The sequence below is a fragment of the Idiotropiscis lumnitzeri genome, chromosome 5 (assembly GCF_059441095.1).
Source record: "Idiotropiscis lumnitzeri isolate Australia: NSW breed Sydney's pygmy pipehorse chromosome 5, RoL_Ilum_1.0, whole genome shotgun sequence".
In the NCBI taxonomy this organism is placed as follows: Eukaryota; Metazoa; Chordata; class Actinopteri; order Syngnathiformes; family Syngnathidae; genus Idiotropiscis; species Idiotropiscis lumnitzeri.
The window spans coordinates 27513992-27533122 of NC_142395.1; the positions used below are offsets into that span (position 1 = coordinate 27513992).

Below are 19131 nucleotides of genomic sequence, written 5' to 3' on the forward strand. Positions count from 1 at the left end.
ACCACAAAAATAAAGCAAACAATTTTTTTCTTCAATTTTATTTAATTTTGTGTTATTTTAGTGAAAGTTGTTCTTTCTTTAGCAGGAATCGTGCCAACAATTGAGTCTATACGTCTGTGTGTATTCATGATTGTTATTATTCTGGACAAGTTTTCATGGGTTTGTCTGCTTTTTCTTGCAGCATCAAACCCTTCACCCAGCATGCTTACCCCATCCAGCCTGCAGTCACAACCGCAATTTCAAGTGAGGATCAATCACATGACACAATGTCTATTACCACTACGCTACGGTCTTCGTTTTAAAAGGAGAAAATCAATGTTTACAATCCTCATTGTTCTGTTCTGTCTCACCGAAGGCTACGAGTCCACCGCCGCTTCTGCTCCGACCGCACCGGCATGGCAGGGCCGCTCTATCGGTACAACCAAACTGCGACTGGTGGAGTTCTCCGCCTTTCTGGAGCAACAGAGAGACCCAGACTCTGTAAGAAGGATGTTTAATATTGAACGTGAAACTTCACCGTCTCCTCTTGTTAAGTCGTTTGTGTCTTTGGGAACTTCCTTGAGAAAGTCAAATGGTGACCAGAAAAAGACCCTTTTTATTTATCAGCTGTCTGCTAAAACATTTCATTTCCATATCTCACTTATGGACACAACAAAGACAACCATTCTCGTAAATGTAAAGGATTGGCGGCCACTCATTTATTTATCTCAACAAGTCCTTTGGTGTAATCAATTTTCTTAGAGTTAATTTCACACGAGTCAATTTGTCATTTGCAGAATATTACTTGTTCTCCTCGTAAAACTTCATGTATCTTTGAATATGAGCGCGTCAACTCTTTCTTTCTACAAAGCAATTTTTTTTCCATCAAGTAATCTTCTCTTTGTAATCCTCAAACTGAGATTTGTGCTCACCAACGTTAAACTAAATAGATCCTCATTGCAATCCAGTTTGTTTCGCTGCTATAGATGATCTTTTATTTGTCCTCGCAGTACAACAAGCACCTCTTTGTGCATATCGGACAGACAAATCATTCCTACAGCGACGCCCTGCTGGAGTCTGTGGACATTCGTCAGATTTATGACAAATTTCCTGAAAAGAAGGGAGGACTGAAGGAGCTGCATGGAAAGGGACCCCAAAATCCCTTCTTCCTTATAAAGTTTTGGGTGAGTCCGATCATTTCAGCATTCGAACCCATAAAATGTCACGATTCCCGTAACATGTTTTTGTGTATTATGCAGTGGACCGCCGCTATTGGCGGGTGATAAGGACAGCGTACGACTGTGAATAGCAAAATTCTGAAAAAAAAGCTTTCCTATATGTAGTTTCATTTTTTTTTGTTCATGGCCGACAGTAACCAGTGGGAGGTCTCAATTAAAAATGTGCTACAATACAATAAATATATTTTTTTAATAAAATCAAAATTTTCAATATCAGCAAGAATATTTTGTTGAATTTGTACTTTTTGCTTTTTTTCTTCCTAGAATATCCTTTTTTGTTTTTGTACTGCAACCAAATTTGTATCTACAATCCATTGTGTAATTTTCATTTTTTTTTTCAAAAGCGTTAACAGCTGTGTGTCAATAATGAAGAACTGCCTATCGGAATAAAGTATAAAAATATGACACGCCTCCAAATTTGATGCCGAGCCATTCTGCATTAAAAGACACATTTCTTTAGTGTCAAGCAAAACTGTAAAAAATTCTTTCTTCATGCCCTTTAGTGATTGTCAGTCGTCTTCTTAGTGCTCTTATTGTTTACAGAATGTGTGAGGCTATATTTGGACGAGCATAGCAGGAGAGCTTTTGATCAAAGCGCTCGCTAATTCAGTCTAATATCTCCAAACAATGGCGTGACCCGGTTGCGCCGCATAATGGCTCTTTAAACATTGCACATATTCCCTCCCCGATGCAAAATGCTAACTAGCGGCGGCCAACAAAGTAGAGACCATGTACTTGGACCAAGTCCCCTCACATTCCTTTTGAAGTGACCGGCCAATCTAAATTTCAAATGAAAGGCAGGATCTGCACAATAATGAATGTATAACTGCTCTGCTTAATGAAGGAGGAGAACGTTGGAGGCGGACGTCTCCGCTTTTTGTGGCCGTAATTAACAGGATGTGCGGGGTGTAGAGACGGGCGGCCCTCTGGGAACATGGACGGTCAATCTTATGAATCACTCTTTTAGTGTTGCGTGATCCTCTTCAATATTTCCACCGCCGTCATCCTGGCTCTGCTTTCATATGAAGTGTATATTCGTTATTCTATTGTGAAAATAATCCGAATATTGATTGGGGGGTTTTCATCGTGTGCGCCACTTTTTGCAAAGCTTTTTTTATTTTTACATCGCTTTTACATGGTGGCTTCCTGTCAAATCTTTTTGGTGTCCTATTCAAGATCACTCAGTCATCACGTAAATCCAGTGGCGGGCCGTGCATTTCACACGTAGGCCTTCAGTGAAGTCCGACTTGAATCAATCCCCCTCATAATACCGTCAGTTATCAGAAATAATATACAGAAAGACACTTACGCACAACCGAGTCCGTGTTGGACGACCGAGCTTGTCTTGAAAGTCCGTCTCTAAAATGGCCTCTCAAGTGTATCTGCAATTAAATCCACACAAACATTTGCACGCTCACGCCCTCTGATATTTTCAGTGACAGTCATTGACGAGCATTTTGTTTTCCTTCAGCGAGCTGAAAAAGCACATCGTTGCAGAGGAAATATTTCTACACTTCCGTTTTGTAATTTGCATCAGAGTATGTGTGGAGTTGCATGTTGTCAAACTTAACATGTTTACTCGGTCATAGTGGAATGTCAGTTGATATAAAAACAACTTGCTAAGTGAATCATGTCGCGAAGTGAAGGTCCGTCATGTGCTCATGAAATGCCAAGTCCAAAAATGTCCACGCTGTCTGCAAGCTCACATATGCTCATAAATTGTCTGATTTCGCTTTGTTTAGAGTTATTTTCAAATGTGCGTGAGCTTGACCAATACGCATTTCCATCACCAGAACATCTCTTGAATGCAATGAATGTGAAGTTCAAAGCAAAATCTCAACTTTTTTTGAGGGGGGGTGAAATTGTGAAGTCTCTTTTTTTTAAAGCGTACTAAAAGAGGTTCTGATAATTTACTGATTTCATTCCGCTGTCATTTCATCACACCACAATTTGTTTGCAGTCAGACCAAAATCCCATTTTTTTATGTCCACATTTTCCTGAACTGTGTGAACATGCCCCAAAATGCAACGTTCCCTTTCCATTTCACTGCATCGACCTTGCGTTTGCAAAATGATGCCACTGAAACGCTGTGCTCCTCAGGCCGACCTAAACTGCAACATTCAAGACGACAACGGATCTTTCTACGGCGTCACCAGTCAGTATGAGAGCTCAGAGAACATGACCATCACATGCTCCACAAAAGTCTGCTCCTTTGGCAAGCAGGTGGTCGAGAAAGTCGAGGTAAGAGCCGTCCGTCTTTGTGACGCTTCAGCAGTGTCAAATGCGGACTTGTTGATTTTGCTGCATTTCTCTTTTTCTTTCAGACGGAATATGCGCGGTTTGAAAACGGACGCTTCGTCTACAGGATAAGCCGATCGCCCATGTGTGAATACATGATCAACTTCATCCATAAGCTAAAACACCTGCCTGAGAAGTACATGATGAACAGTGTGCTGGAGAATTTTACGATCTTATTGGTAAGACATGACATTTTATTTAGCCAAGTACATGAAATGACTAAATTCTGGCTTTTCTGACGCGGCGTGAAATCTGAACCTGTTTAGTTGAACACATGCTATGATTCTGCTGTGTGAACAGCAACAGGTGGATTCTCCGGTTAATACTCGCTTCTGCCATCTAGTGGAAGAACAAGTTATTGTTCTTGCTCTCAGGATATGTTGTTGTCTTACAGTAGTTACATAAACAAGGATGCATTTGTAGTAAATGAAGAATAAAAATAAGAATAAAAAAAAAAAAACACTGGTCAATAGCAAATAATAATCACAGATGGCTTTATGTGTCCCTAAACGTTTTTTATGCTGATTTCATGAATGTCTTGACTTAATAAAAATGTTTTTACATTTTTACCTATAAAAGCTTTTACAATACGGATTTTGCCATGCCTTCTAATTTATAGTTATGGCATTTCAGGAAAACAAAATGTCCTCCTGTCCTCCCTTAATTCACAAATATTACTAAATATATTATTATTATTATTATTATTATTATTATTATTATAAAAACCTGATGTACTTGAGAAAGAAAACAAGTGCATATTCAGAATTAGTGCCAAAAAAAATCTAGAAAAGTTTTCTAACTTTTGAGATATGGTGGTTGAGCAAAATCTTCTTTTTTTTTTTTTATAACAGTAATTCAATGCCTTTTGACTTCCTGTTGGAGTGTGTTTCAACAATGCTTGCTCATTGCGCCAAACATTCACTTTGGAATTATGGCCAAAAATATCAACATTGGTTCATCAAAGTATGAGGGAAATGTGCACTACCATTCACACCTTCAGACAATTTTGTGTCTTTAAATATGTGTGTGTGTGTGTGTGTGTCTGTTTGTAGGTTGTGACCAACCGGGATACGCAGGAGACGCTGCTTTGCATGGCGTGTGTGTTTGAAGTGTCTAACAGCGAGCACGGCGCCCAGCATCATATCTACAGACTGGTAAAAGAATGAATCAGCCCGCTCCCCTTTTTCTCACACACTCTCTGACCTCCGGACAAGTGGCAGTGCCTCTCGTGAAAAATCACAGCGACAACGCTTTGCGGTCTTTACCGAAGTCTCTTCTTATCAGCGTGTTGTTTTTGTGTTGTTTGACAGCAGCTGTGAGTTGTGGAACCGGTGGGGGATTTTTTTTGGTTATTCTTGATTCCACTGCAGGAAATCTCCTTAATGGATAGAACTGTGGCGTTGACGTACACAATTCACGACAGTACTCTAATTTGGTCAACGGAATTGTGTCGTCTACTTTCTTTTTTTTTGTCTGTATATATGCGATTGGCCTCTTTGCGCCAGTGGCCTGATGTGGTCTGTGTAACGTTTGAGTGTGTTGAGCATACTTGTTAGATGTACGAGACCTGCAGCCCACGGAGCTCCAAAGAAACCACCATGACACTAAATATGTGACTAAATGACCACTTTTCTTTTTATCAACAAGTAAATTATTTTCCCTGTTGAAGCACAAAACAAAATGACGCTACACTCACTTTGCTGCCTTTTCTCATTGATTTAGAAAAACATTCCAACCTCCTCAGCATTCCTAACAAGTACTCCAAGATTTATACTGACGCATCCAAAGCACTTTGTTTCTTCTGTTCTTGAGTAATCGCGAGTGATGGGAAAATGAAGCTTCTAATTTGCTTCATGAACCAGCTGTTGTATTTTTAAGTCCTCTAGATGGCACTGTTGCTTTAAATAAAGGGTTTAAAAAAATTCAGTGTGCTTTCAGCTCGATGTTGAACAGAGAGTGCCATCTAGAGGAGTCCAAAAATACGACAACTGGTTCATGAAGCTTCATTTCCCCATCACTTGTAATCGCGACACTATCTGATCCTGTCAGACAGCACGCCGCATTTGCTTTGTGGCTTCTCCCCCCTTCAATGAGCAGCATTCCCGTCACGATTTGAGTCCGACCGTTGCCGCTCCGCATTCCATTCCCGTGATTGTGGCCTATGCCGCCCCCGAGCCTTAAACACGCTCCAGCCGTGCGATCTCCAAGAAGACACAAGTGATCTGTCTCCTCGTAAAGACGCCACTCGTTGGAGTCGTGTGAGAGAGTCCTGATACGGTCTGCCAAAGTGTTAAGAGTACAGTGCCTTAGCATATTTAGTCCAACTTTATCCTGCATTCTTATTTTTAAGTCAGGCTGATCCCCCAGTACACTCTTCTAGTTTGAGATTTACCACATAAAAATGCCTCGGACGATATTAGTTGTGTTTTTCTCTAAAAAAAAAATGTCCTGTTCACTAAATGTTAGTTTTTTTCTACGAAGTCTGGTTGACTTTCCTCATGGTAAATGTATGAGACCAAAAAACCCAACAAATAAGAACAACAACAACAAAAAAATCTCTTGCTCTCTTATTGTGTTGTGCGTGGTAGCAAAAAGTGCCTTTGGGTGACAATTTCCAATTCCAACTGACACAAAAAGAAAATGTTGCTAGACCAAAAAATGAGATGGAACCAAGTACCACATTGCCTTTTTCTTAAAACAGGGATGGGGAACAGAGCGTTTCATCTGGCCCGCATGTAATTCTTAAAACAAACACAACCTCAGAGGACCCGCCGACATTTCCACATCGTGCTCAAAATGTACTCTGAACAAAACCATAAAGGCAACAATTATTTTGCTCCCATCTTTCATGAGCTCAACTCAAAAGAGCCATGACTTCTTTTTGTGTGTGTGTGTGTGTGTGTGTGTGCACAAGAAGCCTATTTCTCTGCTTCACATACTGGCTAAATCTGTGTTTGTAAGCACTTCTCTTTTCCTGAGATAATCAATCCACAAATTTAAATGCTGATTTGACATCATTGCCTACAATTGAAAGTCTGCTCTAAAATGTGCCGATTTTCAGTGCTGAGGTGACAATATGAGAGTATAACTGAAAAAAAAATATATTTTTTACGTGAACTTTGGAAAATAAAACTCATGATAAGAATGTTCGTATAATTACATGGTGTTCTCAAAGCATCAAACAATTCTTTTGGCCTCGCTTGATGCGCTTGGGTCGTCATAACGATATTTATTACGGTTAATTCTACTAAATTACTGATTATTAAGTTGAACAAACTTAACACCAGTGCACAATAAATCTGCACATTTTAGATTTTACGATGGATAACCTAAAGCACTCCTTTACAAAAATCACAAAAGGTGGTTGAAATTAGTGATGGGAAAATGAAGCTTCAAATTTGCTTCACAAACCAGCTGCTGTATTTTTTAAGTCCTCTAGATGGCACTGTTGGTTTCAATAAAAAATGGCAATTCGGTGTGCTTTCAGCTCAATGTTGAACAGAGAGTGCCATCTACAGGTGGCCAAAAATACTACAACTGGTTCATGAAGCAGATTTGAAGCTTCATTTATCCATCACGACTGAGAGGTGGTTGAAATGTTCTGGCAAGAGAGAGGTGTTCACAAAAATGAATTTAGTCACATTTGTGAACAATATTTGAGAAAAATTGAACTTTTGTGGACTGTAAAAAAGTTGTGAAAGCTCATGAAAAATATGGAAGCAAGTGTTGTGTTTCAGAATCACAATAAAAAAATTAATATATTTTTTCCTTTAAAAAAAAAGTGTGGCCCTCATAGGACTTAAACTCGGGAAAAAAAAGTTTCCCATCCATGTCTTAAAAGATTGTCATGCAAACCAGAGGAAGCTGCTCACTTTGTTAATGGTTCACTCATATTTGGATTTCACAAAGGATTTAAAATTGCCGGATGACCAAGACCTTAAAACACCGCAGCAGCGCCCGACCGAATAACCGGCCGATTATGTCGGCGGAATCTGCTCAAGTTTAGTCCGAATCTTCACGTTCTCATGCACAGTTCATGCTATTTAGTAGGACGTGAATTCCTGAAGTCTGGCTCAATTACGTCCTCGCCATCTTCTCAAATGTATGTAAATATCTGTACAAGTATATTGATAAGATTTGACAAAAATGTTTTCAGAATCGGCATCCGCCTCAACAAATTCATATCAGTCGGCTCATGCACTGCGTACACTTGCAGGTTCAAGTGTTTTGATTTTTAATCAAGTTTCGGAAACAGTTTTTTTTTTTGTTTGTTTTTAATCACAAAAACCAGGCTGTTTTTTTTATTTTTTTTAAGAATAAAGATTTAAAGGTAATTTTAAAGCGATGGACCAGAGCTACATGCGTCTGCACTGTTAAAGAGAAAACGGTCTGTGGTGGGTGCACATAAATGTTCAATCAGTGTTTTGCCACCACAGTCTCAAGAACACTGTGCTCTTTTATTCCACTTACCTGTTCATGTATTGATCTGTACTTGTTTTCTTCGTGTACTTGTATGCGCTCGTATGGTTGCGTGTTGACATGGTCTGTATATTGAGATGCTCATTGTTTTTTCTGCTGGTACAATACATGTTGACGCCTGGTTTCAGCATTACTACGACAGGATCGATGCCTTCGGAGGCGTGAATGTTTGCACCCTTTCGTCATAGAAAACTGACATTTGAAAATATTAAAAAAAAAAATGAATGAAATAAATGAATTTGCATTTTTGTCAAAGAATAAGGTACTGGTACCGTTTTGCTTTTCGGACCATTTTCAGATTGTGGCTTTAAAGTGATTTGACTTCACATAGCTCACACGTTTGTTTTTATGTGCACACTTGTTTGTGTAAAGAGGTGCTTTGTACAAAAAAAAGAAGAAAAAAAAAGATATCCTAGCGTTTCTTGGTACAGATGTGTGATGACTTTTTCTTATTTACGAAGGTAATGTGTTGGAGCAAGCAAGCAAAAAAGAGGCTCTTCTATGTTTGTATGTTTTGCATAATTATTATTATTATTATGGTCTTGTCTTTGCTGTAACATGATGCCTTCTTGATAATACTAGCTATTTTGTAGCTTTCTAGATCATTTTTATGTATGCAATATTGCAGCTAAATAAAACGTAAAACAGTTTTTTTGTTGTTGTGGTTTTGTTGCTTGTCTTCCAATACTTTGTGTGCGAGCAAGTTTTCTTTCTCTCTTGCCATACGTCTTACCAAAGCTCAACGCTAGATGTCGCTAAGTGCTTGCACATCTTCCCGTTTCTCCCTTCAGCGAAATGGATGTAGTAACATCGTCCAACGCCAGAGGGAGACGTTTCTCTATGTGAGGTAGACACTTTATTCATCCCACGAGGTAAAAATGAATTTATTGAGCCAAGATATATTACAAATTAGAAAAATCTCACGTTGTTCTGTTTTATGAATGTCACAAAAATATTCAGTGGATCTAAAAAGTCTATACACCCCGGTTGCCAAATGGCAAATTTTTGTGGATTAAAAGAATTTAAGATCAATATTTTCGTAACATTTTCCACCTTGAATGTCACCTCTATAACTCGATTGAGAAAAAGGAACACTTTTTGTGGTTGGAAGAAAAAAAACGTAAAATTGTGGTTCCAGTCACATTTAAACACGTTAAATGGGAGACAGCACACAGCTGCCACCATTTACAGAACTTCTGATTAACCCCAAATAAAGTTTATATGTTCTTGTGGGCTTTCCCTGACATTTTTGGAGTCATAACTAGGAACACTTTGAACTTTTTAGGCCTTAATTGCAAAAGTATTAAGCATCATGCTTTATTGCTGTTTTTATTCAGCTGGAACCGGAGCCTTCGTCAAAATGGGTGGAAATATAAACAGTTCTGAATAATCCGGAGCTCCTTTAACAAAACCACTGTGGCCTTCACTTCATTCACACAAATTCACTGGCCGATTTTTATTTTTTTTTTTACAAAATACTAACTGCTCGCGTGCATACCTCTACACGCCCAAAGACCCCCAAGCAACAAATAACACACCTTATTCATCGAAATAATTTAAAAAAATTAGTGAGAGATCCTGTTTATGTAAGTGTCGCCACATGTATACTCATATTTTGTCTATATTTAAAATGGCATTTTTGTCGCACATCTTCTAGTAAGAATTGCATGGTCCAATGTGCCCCCCAGTAGGGCTGAACCACAAAATTGTGGCCTCCGCCAGCATTTAAGTTGCCCATTCCTGTTGTAAAAAATGTGCCCAGCAAACTTTGGAGACTTAACAAATCAGGTGTGACGTCATCGGGCCTGTCCCACATTCCCTTGTGTTAATAGGGTCGGCGGCAGTCACGTGATCGCGCTCACTTCAAGTTCTTTCCACTTTGTGCCCCATCAGCAACTCCTTGAAAGACGATTTTAACTGAATGACGATTGAGTGTCAAAAATTTAAATTGAAATTCTACAAATACATAAATAATGGATCCCGTTGAGGGGAGGATCTCGGTGTGGGTGTGCGCGGTGGAGAAGCTCGTCGTGGGTTTGTCGAAACGCACAACCTGCGCCGATGTGGTCAAAGCGCTCCTGGAGGATATAAAACAACCCGAACCACTGCTGCTGCATCGCTACTGCATCGCGGAGAAATGGAGGGGCCGCCACAGGGTTCTACCCGACCGGACCAGGATTTGGCGTCTTTGGGTGGCGTGGGGAGAGGAGCGAGACCGGGTGAGGTTCGTGCTCGTGGGCTGCAGCGAGGCGGTCCGGAGCGCCGAGGCGCGCGTGATACCGATCGGCAAACCCAGCCTTGTCTCCAAATGGACGCCGGGCTCCTCCTTGTCGGAGGTCTCGTTGGACAAGCAGCGTCGAGTCGTCAGGAAAGCTTTCAGAAAGTTGGAGAAGATGCAGAGAAAACCTTCTTCTTGCGCGGGCAAGATGCAGACTTTGGTGCAACTCGTGCTCTCCCAGGACCGCACCATCCGCTTGCAGGCTCTCAGGATTCAACAGTTGGATGCTGAGATTGAAAGGCGGGAGGCCAAAGTGCATTTGGACCGAACCCGAACCCACGGCTTCAATTATATGCAGAACACTTATTTACTCGAGGACGCTGCAGCTGAGGTTTCCAGCCAAGAATCGAGCTCTTTGGAAGGATTGCTTCACCTTTGTGACGTCATGGTAAGGCTGAAAAAAATACTTTGCCCATTGAAATGCCAATAGTCTGTTCCAGCCTGGCAAAAATCTTTGTAAGGAGTTTTTTAATGATGAAAAATAGCACTGCAATAAACATTTATTTCATAAAAATTTAGAAATGACATAATTAAAATGTAAAGAAAGGAAACCGTTTTTTCTTGAGTGGACGCACACACAATTAAATACAGACGATATACTAAAAACGGTTTCATCTTCAGTAATACTAGTCGTTCTTCACAGATGCTAAAGAATGTATACCTGTGAGTAGGGCTGCACGATATTGGAAACGCATCCATAATGCGATATTGTTGAATATTGCGGTAACGATAAAACCGCCATGGGCAACTTTGGTCCTCGAGGGTTGTTATCCTGCATGTTTTTAGATATCTCCCTCCTCCAACACACCCGCTCATCAGAAGCCAGATGAGGGGGGATTCCCCCATTGGTGATTTGTCCTTTAAAACTCCTAATTATAAATTGGTTTGACTTTTCTAGATCTAAAAAGATGACAAAAGGGAGAAATTAAAATCACTTAAGTTGTTGATGTGCAAATTCTCTCTTGCCAAAAGCCTGTTTCGGTAAACAAAAAAAAAACCCTATCATGACATGATCTATGTACTCGTGCTAATTTATAAGTACTTTAAAGAATTTGAAGTGAAACTTGTTTTTTTTCTGTACGTTTCCCTTTGAGGTAAAAGTTTGGCTTTTTTTTTTTTTTTAACAATCTGTCACTTGTTCCAGTGTCAGGAGGAGCTGGCCGACATGTTGACTGTCCAGATGGAGGAAGACCTCAACCGTCATTCGATGCAGAGCAGGCAAGGGGATGAGGAGGAGGAGCCCTCGGCATCCTTAATCAGAGAAGCATACGAGATGTTTTTGAAGGAGCGGCTGAGGAGATTGCTGGATGCAACTTTGTTGGTGGGCCTGCGCCTCCACGCGGATTTGGAGGCTATTAGGGGCGATTTGGAGCTGAGCCGGCAGATTTGCAGCAGTCGCGAGGAGGAGATGAGGGATTTGCTGGAGAAAATCAACTCTTTGGGTTCGGAGGATGGGTCTGACACTGAGGGGGGGACGGATGAAGCTGAGAGGATGAGGAGGAGGATGAGTAGTTTGGAGAGGAAGAGTGAGTGGGTGGAGCAAGCCAGGGGTTTGTCGAAATGTCGCGGGGGGAATGATGAGGATTCAGACACGGGTTTAAGCTCCCTCCACAGCCAAGACTCTGACAGTCTCACTGTGTGCCAATCTCTGGTTTAGAATTGAACCTGCATGAATTGGGTCACACACTCCAAATGTCCAATTGTCTCTGACTGTCGAATTTTAACTGTCCGAACCATCCATGGATTATAAAAAGTTTGAGCAGTTTTTCCCCGATATGCTGCGCAAGGACTAGTTCTCTCTGCACCCTCACTTATAAGAAAATTCAATATACAATTGTAGAATGACAGCCAAGTCCAAACTTTTGTTGTCCTACTAACGGATGACATTTGCACAAGTAGAACAACTGCATGTTTGTTGCTGGTTGAATTTTTGGGCGACCATCTTGGAATTTTAAGTGGGATGAAATTGTGGGATTTTACTGAGTCAATGACTATATAAATAAAAGCTCCAACATGATTGAACCACACACAAAACCTTTTAAACAGCTACACAAAAAATAATACAATTCTTTTTTTTTTCCTTTATTGAACATTTTGTTTTTACAACCGTTTCAAGCTTTGTACTAAAAGATTGCGAGCGTGCCAGCCCGTGTGCTGTGCTTGAATGTTTAGTCGGCGGTAGGGAGCGTCACAGCACATATCACATCCAGCCAATGACAGAACACATCCAGTTACATACGTGTGGAGGTCGGGTGACAAGTGATGATTTCCCCCCCCCTGTCCCTTGAAGACTTTGAAGTCTTCTCTGTCAAAAGCACATCTAGTCATCAAGCCACCTGGGAACACGTCAAATCCAAACAAAATGATTGGTGAAAGGAAACATTGATACAACAAGAGTGCTCAGCCAAACCCAACAAACCAGGGTGCAATATTGTAAATAATACAAATAAATGTTTACTGAATATTTAGCAAACATAAAAATAAATTGCTTTGGTCAAGTAAAAAAAAAAAAATGAAACAACAACAACAAACACACTAAAGAAAATCAAAGCAGTCCACCAGGTTCTTGTCTCTCTAAGGCTGCGAAGGAGGTGTCAAGGCAATATGGTTATGGTGCCCCCCTTATGGTGCGCTCCATGCTGCAGCATGCTGGGAGGCGGACAAGAGGGACAGGAGCGGGGTCCACCGGAGTCGGGGGGGTCCTCACACGGCAGGCGGGGGTCCCTCAGGGTCGGGCTCGTTGCTGTAGTTGTTGCTGTAGGGGTGGCCTCCGGGCGGGTGGTTGGGCAGGATGTCCAGCTCGTCCACCTGGGGTCCCGGGTGCAGGACCACCAGCTGGTCCTGGGGGATGTCGGCTGCCGCCGCCGCCAAGTTGGTGATGGATTTGGATTTGACGCACTGGAAGTCCACGTGGCGGCTCTTGCCCTCCTCTTTCTCCCACGACATGCGGATGAAGGGCCTCTGGACGTAGTTATAGATGACCTCTGGACGACCTCCGGGACGCTTCTTCACCTTCTCCTTGTATGTGGGGTAACCTGGAGACCGACATGGACTCATGTGTTAACGTCAGAGAATTGACTTTTTTTTTTTTTTTTTTTTTATGGCGGCACTGACTTCATTGGATGATTCTTCTCAAGGAGTAAAATATTAGAAATACCATCCAATAGGAGACAGTGCCATCTTATTGCAATAATATTGTAATAATTATAACAGCAGGAATAAACATTTTTATGAGAGATTATTGTCTATACTGTATCTTTTGTACATCTATCTACTCCGTATTAGGTAGTGATGGGTAAATAAAGCTTCAAATCTGCTTAATGAACCAGTTGTAGTATTTCTGGACTCCTCTAGATGGCACTCTCTGTTCAACATTGGGCTGAAAGCACACTGACTTGCCATTTTTTAAACACTTTAGTGGGAAAGTGTGAAATGAAAAAATCAATCTATGCTAGTGACATTGACGTCAGAAAGTGCAATGTTGCATAGTGCACACGTAAGTATATAAGCCTTGGCTCAAGAAAGTTGAAGGATTTACCTTCAATGCCCAGTCGTATTTTCTTCAATCCCCTTTCCTTTAAAACGGACTTGGCTACATCTCGGTTCTCAATGTACTTGAAGAATCGGTACAGTTTTGTGCTGTAAATGACTGCAAGGAGATTTGCGTCAGTTTCAATTTCGTTTTACTCGGCGCTCGTATTGCCGTGCAGTGCACTCACTTTGGGAGTACTCTTCTCCCATCTGCGGCGGGTACTCTTCATCCCAGTCAACCACGTCATCGTCGGTGAGGACCACGATGTGGCACTCGCGCTCGCCGCTTTGGGCGCTCGCCACCATCAGAGGTAGAACCATTTCTTCCAGGTAGAACTCGAACTGTCGCCGGGCACCGTCGTTGGACAGCTCGTGCATCAGGGCACCTGAGGACAAGCCAAGACTTCATTCAACTCTTCTGCTCGATGGGACGGAAAGGAATATCATACGGAATGAACTTTTTATTGTTTGAACACAAATAATTGGAATGGAGTGAAATCAAACCGCTAATTGTGAGTTACGTATTTCTGACCCCACCAAACCCCCCCCAAAAATGTAAATTTTATGCACTGTATGTACGAACGAAGAAAATCTGCTCAAATAAAAGGTGCTGGATTTCTTCTATTAAAAAAAAGAACTCACTGAGGTCTCTGCATTTGATGGTGCTGTAGTCAAAAGCGATGCATAGATAGTCGCACGCCTCTCGCAACTCAGGGATGGAGATCCCATCAGGGCAACGGATTAGCCCCGATTTGTAGTAATCCTGTCAAAGAGACAAAACACGCAGTCAGGTCAGTGTACAATGTAGAGCCAATTTCAGTTGAGAAGGAAGCCGCATCAACGAGGATCAATACACAATCAATATCAGCAACACAAAACAAGAATGTTGACGAGCTGGAATCACCAGCAGTCAGACTAATTATTAGCCAAGAGCCGCTTACTTCCTGGTTCGGATGTGGCCCACGAGCCAAACATTCTTCCATCCCTCCCACTCACTCACGTCACCACAACATGTTTACTTGCGGCTGGTGTGCAAATCATTGTGAATAATCATTTCCGCTTCTTCGAACTCCGAGAATGGCACCAAAGCAAAACTACACACACACACACACACACACACACACGAGACAACGACGTGACAAAGCTACTGACCAGAATTGCTCGGAAAACTGTCGAGCTGATTCCTTCGGCCACCTCAAACTCTCCCTTCTCGTTTGGCCGTGTAAAATTGTGCTCTCGTCCCGATCCGAACATTCTGAAAGAAAAGCGGCTTTGCTTACACGGAGACGTTCCCGTCATGACGTCAGTCGTCAATCAGTAAGCATGCGCCGCACCTTCCCAGCATGGTATTGGGCTGCGCCGTGAAGATGGAGGGGTCCACCACGAAGCGCGTGTTGTCAACTATCAACGTCACCCTCTCGGACGTCCGCACATTGCGGTTGCAGACGGTGGCGCCGGCCGCGCCCTCCTTCGGGTTCTCGTACACAAAGACCATTTCTCCCACGGCCAAAGTTTTGAAGGTTCCGTCGGTGCTGGACAGGCTACTGTTGCGGCTGCTCACCACGCCGCTGCTGCTGGAGCCGCTGGGGGAGACCCGTTGCGGCCGAGGGCTGCCGGGCCTTGACGAGGACCCGCCATCACGGTCGCGCTCTGCAAGGAAAAGGAAAATTAGACGGTATCGCTGGTATTCACTTTCCACGCACAATGACGAGACTTTCGGGACGTGTGCTAGCCTTTTCTGGGACCTGTATTGATTTTAAAAGGTGCGCCTGTCTTGCAGCTCATAGCATTTCACCGTAGAAGTCGTTGGGAGGTTATTTTTTTTTTCGGTTCATAAATGCGACTGCAACTAACAGAGGGTTGTTGTTAAGGCACAAAAAAGTCTCCCACCACAGTAATGACGAGGGAGCGTTGAATGCAAATGTTAACTAAGAAGTACAGTAAAGGACTTTTCCATAAAAGAAAATCAAAGATGAGGTCATGGTGTCAAAAGCAACGACTCATCAATGATGTCACGGATTTCCAACTAGGGTTCAGATGGGTGGAGTCACGTGACTAGACGCGCTCTAGCCCTCTTAAAGGGGCATGAACATTGCTGCAGACAGAAAAACTTTTTTCTTTTTAAACACCGAATTTACCGACATGGGCAAAATGATGTCGGCCATTGTCATAAATTTCGGGAACGGTAAATTTTCGGTTTCATGCCCAGCCCTATGTCACGCCATGGCCTTAATTAAGAACGTAGGAAATTTTCCAATCAGATTCATCTTCTTGAAGAGAAAGCCTCATTTGTCACTTGGAAACATAAAAATGCTCTGATACTACTTCACCAGGCTGACATAACTTTAGCGTAGGAAGTATGTCAACTGTGTGGGGATACCCTAGGATAAAAATGGACGGCAACGCTTTTAGCGGACCGAAAATTGTGCTCTGCAAAATGTATGATTAATTCTGCTCGGAAGGAGTTAGGACAGTCAGGTTGAGTGTGACAAAAAACTGACAGATGAGTGTCAGAAAGTCCTTCATTTCAGGCGGTTACTCTAAAAATATCCACAAAAAGCTTTTTTTTTTTTTTTTTTTAAATTCATTTTATAGTCAAAACCGACCCATGTTCCACTGTTGATTCACCAATTACCATTTTCCTGTTCTCCAGCGCTTTGGCGCCCTCGTGTGGCATCTTATAGCATTACAAAAAGCACAAAAACTGTCAGGTGGGGAGTTTTCCAGCAAATTGCTGCGGATAGGCAGAAAAATAGCGCAGATAAGATTTTCGGAATAGCAAATAGGCGAGGACCCTTTGTACCTGTGTGGAAAAAAAACCCCAAAGGATGTGAAGTCAATGTGAGCAAAAAGTTATCAACGCATTCAGCTGCTTTCCGCACAAGTCAAGAGAGGTCCTTCTCTTCTTCCCCTTCATACTCACCACTGTTGTGCTGGCGGGTGGGTGAGGTGAGATTGCGAATGCAGGGTGTGAGCTGTCCCTCTCTCTCATGTGAGGAATCCCTGGAGCGATCGCTGGAGCGGCGGCGGTCACGTGAGCGGTCGCACCCCCCGCTGGCACCATGCAGGCTCATCTTCCTCTGTTGGGGCTCCACTCGAGATGTGCGAGCTTGACTGCTGCGCTTCAACACAAAAGAAACACATGAACGACGGGCCGCTTCGTTTCATTGCGGGAGAGCAGCGCCGACCACGCAAGCAGGGCCGCCAGTTTGCGTTCGTCTCATTAGCACGCCATGGAAAAGACAGGTAGCGAGAGAGAATGCAACATCCGGGAGTGCAAAGTGTTGCGATTCAAGTATGATTAAGGCACACAGAATGCAGTCAGGTCGCATCAATAATTAGATAAGAAGCAATGCTCAAGCGATGCCAACTGCACACCTGCTGGCTCTACTATGACGAAAATGACGAGTACGTAGCAGTGTAAACAGCAAAGTCAAACGGCTCAAAAGTAGTACAACCAAAATTCTAACAAAAAGAGTTTAAACTATCCTGTAAATCTTGCAAGACTTCAGCTCACTGAGCATCCAGACATTTTTTTGTTGGTTTTCCTTTAAGCTTAGAGATATTGGTTAGATGTGTTGGCGACAAAGCTGGACAGACCAGACTTAGATGGTTTGGACTTTGGACAGATAGTGAGTAGAATTGTAGAAGGATGATGTGAATGAAGCTGCGATGTAAAAAAAAAAAAAAAAAAAAAGATAAGAGGAAGAATTACAAGAAGGGTGTAAAGAGGTAAGACTTGAGGGCAGTTGCTGTTAAGAGAGAAGGATGCGGAAAATAGGCCAAAAAAAAAATTAGACATGGGGTTAATTTCTCAGACGAGACTTATGAATGTTAAAATGTGACTCAAACCATTGCCTGTACAGTTAAAAATGATTTTATGACAGCAACCTGGAGCTGGAACACATAATTCACTTCACATGCTTTCCCTTGGGACATTGTATTTTAAACAACAAAAGTACCAAAATGCTTTGTGTTGGATTTTAAAGCTTCCACTTCACAGAAGTCAAGTACGTTCATTTCATCCTTATGTAACCAAAACATACAAAATTTACTTATTTTTTTCAAAACCACATATTTCTACAAAGACGATAATGTTCTGTTTAGAATTATACTATCAGGCAGGGAACAATTTAATAACGTTTATTATTGTGCTCTACTGAACTAGATTATAGTTGAGTCGCTATTCAGGTAACCACATTTTTAGAAGTACCACTCAAATGTCTGTCATTTAAATTGACATCTGACGAGATTACAAACAAGTTAAACGTGTCTGTAATGTTGCCAATCATATTATGGATCCTTCAGTGTGAAAATAAAGTCAAGACTTCCAAACTGTACACTTAATAATGCATTATAATCAAATTACATTATTGGACTTACAATTTTATATCGACGTCGTTTGCTTCTTCTCGAACAAATCATAATTAATGAATTAGAGCTTCATTTGCTCGCTCATCGCCTTCGGCTTGCTCACCTCGAATGCTTGCACAGTTTGCGAGGTCGGCTTGTCGCTTTCCTTTCCCAGTTTTCGGTGTCACTGGAGTTACTGTCATATGACTGCAAACGCGTTGCCATCACCCGTACAGGGGGAAGTCCGCTCCGGAAGTGGCACTCTTCATATTCAAATAGTCGCCGACTGGTTCCGCTGATCAAAAAAAAAAAAAAAAAAAAAAACATAAAATCCACCGCTAGCTGTTAGCGCATACGAAATCGTTTTGGCAAAACACAACAGTGACGTGCTTTTAAATAAATTCGCTTCCGATTACTCGACTGAAGTGTGACATTTAATAAAAGAAAAACAGTTGGTCATCAGAATATTGATGAGAATGTACCATTAGTTTATCCGATTTCCTGCGTTAGCACTCCTACACAGCGAGCATTATCGGTCGTTATAAAAACATCTATTAGATACGCGTTTGGACATTATTTCGTGGAATATTGACCAGCCTGTTACTGCAGTGACATAAAGACTGTAAGAAGACCGTGAAATATAAGCATAGTTACCAAACTGGCGTAGGTCTCCACCGAAGTGTAATCCCGACAGCTAGCCAGTTAGCTAGCCTCCTTTCAAAACAGTCATGTAGCTGACGTCACGCGAGGCTGTGACGCACATGTTCACGTCCATTTTCTGATAGTTTAAATAAATAACAAATTTAAAAGAAATCCGCATTAGAGTTGTCGTAAAATGTATGCAATTAAAAAAAAATCCTAAAATCAATTTTCAGTATCAAATTGTTTTCCAATTATTCAGCCTAAAAGAATCGGAGGAAAATGCTTGTGAAGTCTCGCGAGAGTTTTATACAAGCGTCATATTTATCAAACCAG

General features: G+C 41.8%; 3 protein-coding genes across 11 annotated transcripts in view; 2 read left to right on the top strand and 1 right to left on the bottom strand.

Moving 5' to 3' along the window:
* The window catches only part of tead1b (TEA domain family member 1b), a 39905-nt gene extending 33234 nt beyond the window's left edge, over positions 1–6671 (top strand). For all 7 annotated transcript variants that reach the window (XM_088295803.1, XM_088295805.1, XM_088295806.1 and 4 more), the window contains 6 exons: positions 182–243; positions 356–480; positions 990–1163; positions 3318–3458; positions 3542–3694; positions 4568–6671. In XM_088295803.1, the coding sequence (XP_088151929.1) occupies positions 182–243; positions 356–480; positions 990–1163; positions 3318–3458; positions 3542–3694; positions 4568–4681 (769 nt within the window). In that variant the 3' untranslated portion in view covers positions 4682–6671. The remainder of the gene's footprint in view (positions 1–181; positions 244–355; positions 481–989; positions 1164–3317; positions 3459–3541; positions 3695–4567) is intronic.
* A 3296-nt stretch (positions 6672–9967) lies between these two features.
* rassf10b (Ras association domain family member 10b) lies at positions 9968–12533 on the top strand. Its single transcript, XM_088296913.1, has 2 exons — positions 9968–10660; positions 11417–12533. The coding sequence occupies exons 1-2, from the start codon at positions 9968–9970 to the stop codon at positions 11927–11929; spliced, it is 1206 nt and encodes a 401-aa protein (XP_088153039.1). The 3' UTR covers positions 11930–12533.
* btbd10b (BTB domain containing 10b) lies at positions 12339–18944 on the bottom strand. 3 transcript variants are annotated; one of them, XM_088296910.1, is made up of 9 exons: positions 18811–18944; positions 18281–18451; positions 16727–16920; positions 15138–15453; positions 14956–15058; positions 14446–14566; positions 13992–14189; positions 13811–13921; positions 12339–13307 (listed from the first exon to the last, which is right to left on the bottom strand). In XM_088296910.1, exons 2-9 carry the CDS (start codon positions 18379–18381, stop codon positions 12976–12978), a joined length of 1476 nt encoding a protein of 491 aa, XP_088153036.1. In that variant the 5' UTR covers positions 18382–18451; positions 18811–18944; the 3' UTR covers positions 12339–12975. The 3 variants fall into 3 exon arrangements, with proteins under 3 accessions (XP_088153036.1, XP_088153038.1, XP_088153037.1); XM_088296912.1 differs by lacking the exon at positions 18811–18944 and having other exon boundaries at positions 16727–16925; positions 18281–18430; XM_088296911.1 differs by lacking the exon at positions 18811–18944 and having other exon boundaries at positions 16727–16925; positions 18187–18286.
* Positions 18945–19131: the final 187 nt, after the last annotated feature.

Coding starts and splice junctions, on each gene's coding strand:
- rassf10b (XM_088296913.1), top strand. CDS start 9,968: ATGGATCCCGTTGAGGGGAGGATCTCGGTGTGGGTGTGCGCGGTGGAG. Junction 10,661..11,416: donor TTCACCTTTGTGACGTCATG/GTAAGGCTGAAA, acceptor CACTTGTTCCAG/TGTCAGGAGGAGCTGGCCGA.
- btbd10b (XM_088296910.1), bottom strand. CDS start 18,381: ATGGCAACGCGTTTGCAGTCATATGACAGTAACTCCAGTGACACCGAA. Junction 15,454..16,726: donor CACCCGCCAGCACAACAGTG/GTGAGTATGAAG, acceptor TTTTCCTTGCAG/AGCGCGACCGTGATGGCGGG. Junction 15,059..15,137: donor CCCAATACCATGCTGGGAAG/GTGCGGCGCATG, acceptor CTTTTCTTTCAG/AATGTTCGGATCGGGACGAG.